At 38.9% G+C, this 12,451-nt stretch overlaps 1 protein-coding gene across 1 annotated transcript in view; it reads right to left on the bottom strand.

Moving 5' to 3' along the window:
- The window catches only part of cyfip1 (cytoplasmic FMR1 interacting protein 1), a 153,337-nt gene that overhangs the window by 20,178 nt on the left and 120,708 nt on the right, over positions 1 to 12,451 (bottom strand). The window contains exons 24-26 of the mRNA XM_072262714.1: positions 11,276 to 11,363; positions 5,481 to 5,624; positions 3,321 to 3,411 (exon numbers count right to left, since the gene is read on the bottom strand). Coding sequence (XP_072118815.1) covers positions 3,321 to 3,411; positions 5,481 to 5,624; positions 11,276 to 11,363 — 323 coding nt within the window. The remainder of the gene's footprint in view (positions 1 to 3,320; positions 3,412 to 5,480; positions 5,625 to 11,275; positions 11,364 to 12,451) is intronic.

Genomic DNA, 12,451 nt, shown 5'->3' with positions numbered 1-12,451 from the left:
CTCAGTCTCCTCAGGAAATAGAGACGGCTCTGTCCCTTCTTGTAGACAGCCTCAGTGTTCTTTGACCAGTCCAGTTTATTGTCAATTCGTATCCCCAGGTATCTGTAATCATCCACCATGTCCACACTGACCCCCTGGATGGAAACAGGGGTCACCGGTACCTTAGCTCTCCTCAGGTCTACCACCAGCTCCTTAGTCTGTTTCACATTGAGCTGCAGATAATTTTGCTCACACCATGTGACAAAGTTTCCTACCGTAGCCCTGTACTCAGCCTCATATGGTGGTTGGAGTGTGGAGGGCTGGGCTAGTGGGTAGAGGTGTTGATCAGCCTTACTGCTTGGAGAAAGTAGCTTTATGAGTCTGGTGGTCCTGGCACGGATGCTACATAGCCTCTTCCCTGATGCAAGTGGGACAAACAGACCATAAACAGGGGGATGGTGGGATCCTTCATTATGTTACTGGCCCTTTTTTGGCACTTTTCTGTATATACGTCCTTGATGGCAGGCGATGCGATGGGCAGACTTGGATGCTCTCTATTGCACATCTGCAGAATGATGTGAGTATAGATGTGCATAGTCCAGCTCACTTCAGCCTTCTCAGAAAGTAGAGGCATTAGTGAGCTTTCTTGACTGTGAAGGATGTGTTCTGAGATCATGAGAGATTGTGCAAAATGTGCATGTCCAGGAGCTTGAAACTGCTCGCAGTTCCCATTGCTGTGCCACCGAAGTAAAGCAGGTGTGGATGGTGCCGGTTCTCCTGAAGTCAATAACTACCTCCTTTGACCTGCTGACATTGAGGAAGAGGTTATTCGTCTGGCACCAGGTCCTGAGCCTTTTCTCCTTCTTTATGTAGGTCATCTCAGTGTTACTGGCGATGAGCCTCACCACTGTCGTGTCATTGACAAACTTGACAACGTCATTACTCTGTGCAATGTGTAATCATGTGTGAGCAGAGTGTACAGCAATGGGCTCAGAAAATAGCCTTGCGAGGGCACTCGTATTGAGGATGATGGGGAGGGGAAAGTGGTTGTGCATCCTGACTATCTTTAGGTTTGTTGGTTAGAAAGTCCAACAATCAGTGAGTTGTTTGTTTTTGTTGGTCTCCCCTCTCACTGTTAAAGGGGGATACCTCTCTATTCCTTTATTTGGGAGAGAGTGAACGTGGTATGTTGAATTGTCGGGTGAACGACCAGATCATGGGCTTTGCTATTGCATGCTTGGTGGAGGGTGCTGATGCTATTTTTTTGGCCTTTTCTTCTTGGAGCAATGGAGGATGAGAGGTGACCTGATAGAGGTGTATAAGATGATGAGAGGCATTGATCATGTGGATAGCCAGAGGCTTTCTTCCATGGCTGAAATGGCTAACATGAGACGGCATATTTTAAAGTGCTTCGAAGTAGGTACAAAGGGGGTTGCCAGAGGTAAGTTTTTCACACAGAATAGTGGGTGTGTAGAAAGCACTGCCAAGGACAGTGGTAGAGACGGATACAATAGGGTCTTTTGAGAGACTCTTAGATAGGCACATGGAGCTTAGAAAAATAGAGGGCTATGGAGTAGGGAAACTCTAGGCAGCTGCTAGAGTAGGTTACATGGTTAGCACAACATTGTGGGTCGAAGGGCCTGTAATGTGCTGAAGGTTTCTATGTATGTGGGGGAGGGGGGAGTAGGGGGGTGTTTTGGGGTTCTAATGATTTTACTGTCACTTATTCTTTGGAGGCACTCTTCTGTTCTTGTGGATGTCTGCGCAGAACAAGAATTTCAGGTTGTATATTATTTACATTCTCTGATATCAAATGGAACTATTGAATATTGAACTACTGAACAATGATACATTTAGACTGAGGAGTAGGAGTTTGTTCACCAAGGTCTGTGGGATAATAGCGGTGATAACCTAGAAACAGCGTTCTGACACGTGTCCTTGTTTTCTAGGTGTTTCAGGGCCAGGTGCATGACAGAGTGCTAAGCATATTGATGAGTATCCAATGTGACAAGAATGGAGCTTATCACTTTATGGAGTTATTATAACTATTAACTCTATTGTAGCTAACATTAATAGAAATAATTTTGAAGTTGTATTGAGCTATAACAGAACAATCTTATGTTAAATAGGGCTAGGATTTTGTCACAGAAAATTTGGTCTCAAATCAGGCAGTGAATAAATGATCAAAATAAGGGAGTTAGAATTTTATTGGTAGACATATGTACATGACTGAAAAAATAGTTGTATTAATTTACAATTCAATTAATTGAACTTGCACCCTATTAAAAACAAAATTTAGGGAATTAGGAATGCAATAATTCATTCTTAACCCTAACCAATACTTGCAATGTTAATGACAAAGGCTACAACTATCCTCAGAGGAATGTAGCTGGGCTAGTTCAAAATATGCATTATTTTTACCAAATGGAGCTCACGGACAATCACAAGTGAATAGCATAGGTACACTGAAGGGGAAGATGGACATGCATATGCGGATGAAGAGAACAGAGGTTGCACTAATAGCTTTAGTGATGGAAAATGGAGGCTTGGATGGAGCATCAGTGCTGGTATGAACTGGTTAAGCCAAATCTTCTGTTTCTGTGTAGCGTAGCTTTCTGCAATGCTATATATTATGCATTAGCATTGAGTTTTTTCAATCATTACCTTGTTCAGTTACTAAACTTGCCCAGTAACAAAATAGTGAGTGGAAACATACTCATTTCCTTGGAAAAAGAACTGGAAGCACCAGTTACTATTACTGAATATCACCGGAAGGTCTCAGAAGCCAGCTGCAGGAATCAGTGCTAGTAATCTGAAAGCAAGCCGGCAGCACAAATTAATTCCCCTAACCACAGTACTGTATTCTGCCTTAACTCACTGCATCATTTGGCTAGTCAAGTAAATCATCTGGTCCACATTCAAGCTCAGCACAATTTCCCACAAGTAATTTGCTTGGCTATTTGACTGTTGTCAGATCTGCAGCATTGCATATTGGCAGCTTTTTCTGTTTCATTTCAGATTTCCAGCATCTTTCAGCATTATAGCATGTAGGGGAAATTGGAAAGACTCATGAGGGAGAAGATTATGCTATGAGTTACACTATAAAAGTTGAGAGGATACTTTAATAAAGCATGACCACCACCTTGGACTTGTTTAACCAAATAGCCTGCTCATCACCATGTATTCCCAAAGAATCTACTTCAAGGGAAGAGAATTAAGAAACTGATCTACTAATTTTATTTAATAAGGAACAACAGGTGTTTATCTTCCATGTTGCACAACTTAATCTTTAGTAACAGATATTTCTCTATGAATTTAGAGAGTCTATTAGTATTACTAACCTGGGGAGCCATATTCATGTCTGGGTAAACGGCAGATTTTAGGCATCACTTCCATTAAAGTCTTTACATACTGCAAAATGGTTCCTTGCAGCTGAAATTAAGAATATAAAAACAACAATGATTCACCAGTGTCACAGCATTTTATAATTAAACATGTGAGTGTTTCCAATGGGCCTTGGCTACCAGCCAAAAAAGCTCAACACTCTAAAACAGCTACATTTTGTACTGTATTTCTCCATCTGCGCACAGAATTTTGAGTCCTGGTGTCAACTTTCAGATACAAACATTTCCTTTGCCCCACCATTCTAGAAACATAGAAAATAGGTGCAGGAGTAGGCCATTCGGCCCTTCGAGCCTGCACTACCATTCAGTATGATCATGGCTGATCATCCAGCTCAGATCATTCTCTCAGCACCTTGCTAATACATGGTCTTGAGGCTGTCACACAGGCTATCAAAAAATTATAAATGTAATATTAGAAATGTCAGAATTGTTTTAAACATGATGTGAAGATATCACATTTGTCCTGACAAACTGCACTTCTGCAAAAATCATATTGACAGTTCACACTCAACGACTGTATTTTCAATGTATTATCATACCAATATCTCAAAACAGAACTTGCTGTATCTAAATCAACATACAAATTTTCTAACTAAAACAAATTCTGGGATGATGTACCAGTACCATCATAAATGTTACAACACAGAAGATCAGATATTTTATACAGCATTTCTTCCTTTTTAGAATTTTACCTACATCAAAATGATTCGCAATTCAGCAAATTTCACACTGAAAGCCAATACTCACCACTGGGTAATTTGCAGCTGCATTTGATATTTAGGTTTGTAAAATGTTACGCAGCCAGTTAGCCCTTTCCCCCTAACCCAATATCATTGTTCTGATTCGAACTTTTACTATAATTTAGAAATATATGAACTCTCAAAATAAATTTTTTTAAATTGCTAGATTTTGGTCTGTTGTTGCATTTGGATAATAGTCTACCCACTCTTTGCAATCTGGGAAAACAATCTTATGGTTCTTGACAAAAACAAAATAAACAGGCCTCAACTGACAAAGCATATGGTAGCAAAACAGTTAGCACAATGCTTTACAGCACCAGTGATCTAGGTTCAATTCTGCCGCTGACAGTAATGAGTTTGTGTTCTGCCTGTGACCATGGGGGTTTCTTCCGGGTGCTCCAGTTTCCTCCCACGTTCCAAAGACGTATGGGTTAAGGTTAGTAAGTTGTGGGAATGCTATCGAAACACCCTGGTTTCCTTGACTGCATAAGTCTAGGGATGACAACTTCCAACCCTGCCAAACTTGTGACATTGAGGCACGTTCAATCCCACCCCAAACCCCGGTGTCTGTGGATGCTGTGTCATTTGCTACCCCGTTACAAATTAATGCCACGGAATAACAGGCAGTACACTGCATAAGATTAAAAGAATTATATTTATGAACCTTAACTAAAGGTAAAGAATAACAAAAAGGGCCCATCCTAATTAAACAGTCAAATGCGCACAAGCTGGATCTCATCTTGAACTTCTCTGTCACTCACGCGCTGGGCCCTTGGTCAATGTGAAAGCAGACACTACGTTCCGACCGCTGCTTGCAATCCATCTCAAACAAACAGATCTCCAACCGGATTGTATGCTACGACCGGTTCTCCCCAGTGTCCTCTCTCTTCATCCCCTCTCGAACAAAAGCCACAAGCCCAACCTTAGTGTCCCTCACCAGAAAAACCTCCTCTTAATCTGACCATCCTAATTGGATGGCACACATTTCTCCTCATTCTCATCTTCAACAGTAACCCAAACGAGTATGAAAGCAGAACAGACTGCTCTTACAGAACTGCCAAAATGAAATACATACAGCACAACAGTAAAAATATGAATCAGGGCATTACACTATATTGGTGCCGGAAGTACAGCAACAATTGCAGTCTGTCCCCAGCACATCCCCGGACTGTGTTGGTTGCTGACATAAATGACAAATTTCACTGTTTCAGCGCACATGTGACAAATAAATCTAATTTTTTAAAAAATTTGTACACTATTTTGCAAACTTTCTTTCAGTTTAAAGATACAAGCAACAAATTTTCAAAAGTAACAGTTAAATAGCTGTCCAAAAGGCAAATATATGAAAGATACCTACCAGGCTCTTAACAACTTTCAGCAGTTCTTCCATTACCACGGCAATTCCCTGGTAGCCTAGGAGCTTGCAAATTGCTCGAAAATGAGGAGGACCCACAAAATTTTTGTAGTTGCTGTAAATGGTATTGTACGCCAAGTTCAGTGCCTATACACGAAGCAATGAAAATAGTTATATGGAGATTTATTATGACCGAAGTAAAATATAAGCTCCTTTGTCATGCAAATAAACTATAGCTGTTAATTTTCAAAGTATCTGGAATTCGGAAGGTGGAATTCCTTTTCATCTTACACGATCTCCCAAAAATATTTTCTATTCAATGTACTTCTGTTAATAACAGCAAACATGTGCATTCTAACAATTGAATGCAAGGTACCATTGTGGATGACGTGTTCGTCTTTAATAATACTGATTTAAACTGCACCAAGGGAACAAACAAATTAATGTCGTCTACGAGTCAATGGAAAATTAGTTGAGGAAGTGTTAACAAAATTCACAGCACCAGAAAGCCCAAAATATGTTTCAATAGCAACCTCTGCCTGGGAGACCAGAATGGCTGCCATGGAAATTACATTTTCAAGCTTTCCCAGAGTTCAGTGGTGGAATCTAGGGTATTCAAGTCAAAAACTGATTAATTCAAACTAACTTCAAAGACTTCAATACATGATTTAGAGAGTGACACTGAGGTGCTGCGTTCAAGGAATGGTAAGATGCTGGATATAATTTCTGTAAGATGAAACAATAAATCATGTCTTTGTTAGCTTAGTGCATTCAAAACAGTCTGCTCAAAGATCAAGCTAAATCTAAACTGGGGCAATGATCAATAGATCTTTCAATTTCAGAAAATGTAATCGTCCAGAGAATGACTGTACTGAATTGCAGAAACTTTTAAGATTAAACAAATTAGCATCTAGTCTGTCATATCATTGAATATGATATGACAAACCAGACGGAAAAGTGGTAAAGTGATTAGGCAGATGAGCAGTTTCCAATAAAATGCCTACAGAATGTAAGTGGTCAGAGAGAGGGATCCTGGTGGAGGATTTTTAAAGATAGGAGAAAGAGTTTATGTGAGGAATAGCTCTCCAACTAAGTTAGAAAGGTGCAAGAGAAAAATATACATATTAGTTAAATTAAATAGTATATCCAATCCTGCCTCTCCACAGTCTTATCTTGAGGTCTTGGAGTTTCACCGTCTGAGTACAACTGCAGACTGCCAGGTACCATGCACAAACATGACTGTGTGGCAAATAATTCATTAACCACACATTTGCTTAAGTGATTATGTGGTGAATGGAGACTAAGTCATGGAAGACAGTGAGATGCTGCAAGCCACAGGCCAATTATTTACAAGGCAGGGAAAAACAATGTGCTGAAAATACACAACAGGTTAGTCTGCTTTCTCTGGAGAGAGGAAGTGTTAGATCCACAAATCGTCCTCAAAACTGGAGGTGAAAAAAAATGTGCATTTTAAGTTGCTGTGTGGAGGTGGGCTAGAGAGAAGAAATGCTTCATGCATCTGAACCAAATCGACAAGATTTTATGAAAAGAAAACCACGTTTGACAAACTTACTGGAAGTTATAGCAAGCAGATGTGAAATAAAGGAACATGTGGATATAGTCTATTTGGATTTCCATATGGCATTCAACGTGCCACATTGCTAGAGCATAAGAGCTCACAGCACTGAGGAAATATATGTTAACATGAAGACTGGTTACCATACTGGGGAAAAAAGAGTTGGAAGCTGCTGATTTTAAATTAGGAGAGCCTGAAAAATTTGCCTTTAGCCCTCAATTGTTTGCTATCTACATAATAAATTTTTGGAGAGGGGAGAGAAGAGGAGGTCAGGTATTGAAGTTTGCTGTTGACACAAAATTAGATGGGAGGGCTGTCTGCAATTATGGTATCTGTAAAAGGATATACTGTAGATAAGTGAGTGGGTAAAAACTTGGCACATGGAGTTTAAGATAAGTGTGAGGTTATGTACTTTGATTGGAGGAATCAAAAAGCAGACTATTATCAAAATGGAGAGAAATCCAGTGTGCTGGAACATAAAACACAAAACATTAGTATGTGGGTGCATCAAGTATTGTAAGGCAAATGGCACATTTGCTTTCAATGCTATAGAGTTGGGCTTTTCAGAGACAAATATTATAAGGGTTAGGGAGTAAGGCTGTACCAGCAGTACCAGATACAGACTTAGTCCCCTTATTTAAAGATAGATATACTACCATTGGAAGCAGTTTAGAAGTGATTCACTAGATTAATTCCTGAGATGAAGTGCTGATCCTTCACAGACAGCTCAAAGAGTATTCTTTGAAGAATGAGAAGTAACCTTATTGAAAAACAAGTAATTTTAAGGGGGCATAATAAGGCAGATGGAGATATTTTCACTACTGGGACTTAAACACAAGGATAAAATAGAAAGCAATAATTTAAAACTGGGGTACTTGGGAATTTCTTCTCATGGAGGGTGGAGAATCCATGGAATTCTCAACCCCAGAAGATAAATCACTGTTTAAAGATGAGATAGATATATTCTTGAAGTAGGGTATTGAAAGTTACCTGAAACTGACAAGAGAAGCAGCTTAGCTTTGATCACACTGACTGGCAATGCAGACTTAAAGGCCCCACTCTGTTCCTACTTACTTGTCAGCATTATTGTGAGAGAAAATAAAGGGAATGTCTGTGATAGAGTGAAGACCAAGGTTGTCCATGTGACACAATACTTTCTACACCATCTAGGTAGACGAATGGTAGCAGTTACAGAGAAATTAAAAAGAACACAAGAGCATGATGAAATCGTAAGTGATGAGATGCTGGAAACTGAAACAAAATACAGGAAATGCACAAAGACAACAAGAAGAAACAGTGCAGAGGTGATTTACGAGGACGCTGACAGCACTGGAGGGACTGAATCGTGGAGAGAAGCTAAGCAGGTTACAGCTTTATTAGGAGAATGAGGGGTGATCTTATAGAGGTGTATAATATTATGAGGGGCACACATTGGGTGAATGTGCAGTCTTTTTCCCAGAGTTGAGGAATCAAGAATTAGAGGGCATAGGTCAAAGCTGAGAGAAACCTGAGAGGCAATGTTTCTTCCCCCAGAGAAAAATCAGTATTCGGAACGAACTGCCAGAGAAACTGGTCGAGACAGGTACCTTAAATAACATTTACAATGCACTTGAGCAGTTCTATGGATAAGAAAAGTTTAGTGTAGGGGTTCCCAACCTGCTTTATGTCATGGACCAATACCATTAAATAAGGGATCCATGGACCCCAGGTTGTGAACCCCTGGTTTAGCTGGATATGGGCCAAAAGCAGGCAAAGGGGACTAGCTTAAATGAGTATCTAGATGGCATGGACCAGTTGGGCCTGTTTTTGTGCTGTATGGATCTAATAAAAATAGGAAAGGTTGTCAGCTGAAATTATTGAGTTCAATATTAAATTCTGAAGACTGTAACATGCTGAGATAAAACATGTTTTTTTGTTTTTAGCTTACATTAGGCCTGCAAAGACAAACAGGGCAGGCTTAGAGCAGGATGGAGAACTAACAACTAGAAACTCTGGGTTATTTTTATGGATTGAAGGTAATTGTTCTGCAGTCAGCTGGTCTATACTTGGTTTCTTTGTCGTACAAGAGACCACATTGTGACAACCAGATACCTAATGCAAGACTGGAAGAAGTGCAAGTGAATTTGTTTATTTATCTGTATGGATTGTGTCCCCCGGATGACAGCAATGAACAAAGTTAAAAAGCACGTATACATTCTCTGTAGCTGTACGGGAAAATGGTGTGAAGAGAGGTGTGGCTGGAGAATGGGACTAGCCTCTATGGAATGATGAAATGAAATAGGATGCAAAAATATGCTCAAAGATGGGATAACTTCAAATACTCTCAGCAGCTTTGAAAAGATTCCAGCGAAGGATGATTGCATTTCTTACTTTAATGGCTAGAAGGTCCATTTTGTTGAATTGGAAAGAGATTAACCCTCCTAAGGTATTTCATTGGTTTTCACAAACTATGGTGTGTTCGAATTTGGAGAAAATTAGAAGTGCAGTTTTTCATTAAGTTTGAAAAAACTTGGAGGCCATTCATTCAGTATTTTCATTTGATGTAATTTGATCATTTCCAAATTTGTTTTATCTCTCTGTACTGTTGTTGGAGGGGAATGGAGTCGTCGACACTAAGGTTTTCTTCTTTTCCATTTTTAAGTTGTTAGTTTTGCCCAAGTCTTTTAGTTTAGTTGATTAATTTTGTTTTTCTTTGGGGATGGGGTTTTTTTTGGTTTTTTTTTCTTTTTCGTTTTTTTTTCAGTTTTTTTTATTTGTATTATCCATTGTCAGTTCTACATGTTTGGGAGCTTAGTTAACTTACACTATTTGATTTTACAATTACTTTTCTTAAGTGTAAAATATATCTCCTACTATTTGAATTATTGTTATGTTTTGTTTCTATATTTCAAAATTAATAAAAAGATTGAAAAAGAAAGAAAGATTCCAGCACCAGATGCATTTTCTTTTCCCTGCATTCCAAACAGCCCACTGTTTTACGTTATCTGGTCACAGTTCTATTTCCACCTATATTCGCAACACATGCCCATGCAGCTGCAAGAGATACAAAAGCTGTCTGTTCTCTTCCCTCCCATCCTACCTCCATCTTTGCAACTTATTTTCTCCGATTTCCATTTCTGATTAAGGGTCTTTGAAAGGAAGTATTAACTTTTTCCCCCTTGAAAACTGTTTTATGCTAGACTTCCAGCATCTGCAGATTTTTGAGTTTCAAGTGTTATTTAAGTAGCTTATAGAAGAACAAAGGGATAGTGCAAGGCTCAAGGCTCTGGAATTCACACATTCAATCACTCTATCTTTCTACTTCCTTTTTCTCTTTTAAAGCCTCCTTAAACCTGTGGCTATGACCACGTTTTTAAGTCACCAATTCTCCTTATGTGGCTCAGTGCCAAGCTTTACCTGTTAATGCTTCTGTGAAGTGCCTTTAGATGTTTTGCCATTTTAAATGTGCTACGTCAATCCAGGTTATAGTCAAGTTGGAAACAGCCAGAAATAATGAAAGGAGAGGAAAAAGAAAGACAAAACAAAAATATACAACACTGGAAAACAAAACACAGGCAAGGCAAGAATGAGAATCAGAAAGACAATTAGAGGAGTCTATTTCTTATTCATGCATAGTTTACATTGCAAAATAAAGGGAAGATCTGATAATTCAACAAACTCAGGACTTCGGTGGTGTTAGTCAGCCAGATTTCCTGGACTCTTAATGTTGCTCCTGTTGCTACCAAACACAACTTTAAATTAGCTTTTTTTTTTACGAGATATTACAGAATACTACAGTAAATTTCCAGTGAAATGACTAAATTTCAAAGATGCTGAAGAATTGCAGCTCTGGTGAGTTTCAAGGAGCCTAGAAAACATCTGGTGGTGAATTAAGTGCCTAACAGTTGGGATTTCAAGATTATTGGAATTTATTTTTACTTTCCTGTGCACCTTTTTATTTTCTCTGAGTACTGCTGCAGTGATCCACTAAAAGAAATTTTTAAAAAATGTTCAATTTTCCTGCAAAATGAAGTTCCAGGAAAAGACTGTTCTTTTGAATATTCAACAATAAGTTGTGATCCTGTCTGGTTTGTTAAGATCCTCAGCAAGATGGAAGAAATTCTCTATTAAATAGAGAAACAACTCTTTAGTAATCTTGTCTTTTAGAACAGTTTAAACAAAATCCGATTACAACTTGAAAACTTTAATTACAGAAAGAAAACATGTTGCAGATAGTGCTAACCTTGGTTCCATACAAGTACTGTGGATGTGCATTTGGTTGCTTATCTCTCTGAAACTCTTGAGAGAAGGGCAGAACAGTACGCACAAACCTGTGAAATTAAGAATAATGAAAGACATATTTTATTGATTGTAAATATTAATTTTACTTTTATTTTGTTTAGAGATACAGCTCAGTAATAGGGCCTTTCGGCCCAAAGAACCCTCACCACCCAGTTACACCCACATGATCAACTAACCTACTAATCAGTACATTTTTGGAATGTGGGAAGAAACCTGTACAGGGCAGAAGTTCTTCTACAATTAAATACATAGCTGAGTTGACCAGAGATTTCACAGATATGACTCTCAATTTAGCTTAATTGGCTATTGTGATGAGTGGCATAACCAGTAGCATCATTGCCACTGGGTGAGAAGAGATGAGCAGAATGGGCAAAGTAGTGATATTGCCACCTACAGGCCGCTATAGGAAGTGAAGCACCATTTTCTTTTAGTGGCAAGAGGTTTGGTTAGAAACGGTGCTAATTGTCTTTTGGATCTTCAAGTGCCATGCAAGCTGCAAAAAAACTTCCAAAGTATGGTCATCCTTGCTGCATAGAAATATATTCCTCTTTATTTTCAAACTGTAGGTGCCACAGTAGCACAGCACAAAGCTATTTCAGCTCAGGGTGTCAGAATTTGGAGTTCAATTCCGATGCCATCTACAAGGGGTTCGTACATTCTTCCCCGTGAATGCGTGAGTTTCCTCCAGGTGCTTCAGTTTCCTCCCACAGTCCAAAGACGTACTGGTTAGCAAGTTAATCAGTCATTGTAAATTGTCCAGTGATTGGGCTGTGGTTTACTAAGTGGATTGCTGTGCAGAGCAGCTTGTTGGGCCGGAAGGGCCTGTTCCTCATCGTATCTCTTCATATAACAAAATACAATCGAAAGCCATTGCTACACAAAAGATAATTGAATTGCGCCTCCCCCATTTCTCAAATGTAGTAAACGAACATTGGGCAGAATACCTGAAAATATCGACTGTTCTTTACATGAAGTTCTTTTATTTAATAAAAAAGGAGACCAACTATGGAAACTACAGTACAATTAACATAAAATTTCTTCAGTTAGAATTTCAGTATCCATTGCTGAAATCTTATTCTTCAGCTTAAATATAAATTTCTGTTTAATTAAATTTCTA

The sequence above is a fragment of the Mobula birostris genome, chromosome 7, assembly GCF_030028105.1.
Source record: "Mobula birostris isolate sMobBir1 chromosome 7, sMobBir1.hap1, whole genome shotgun sequence".
NCBI lineage: Eukaryota > Metazoa > Chordata > Chondrichthyes > Myliobatiformes > Myliobatidae > Mobula > Mobula birostris.
The sequence above is the reverse complement of the archived record's forward strand: the minus strand, read 5'-3'. Positions and strand labels throughout refer to the sequence as shown.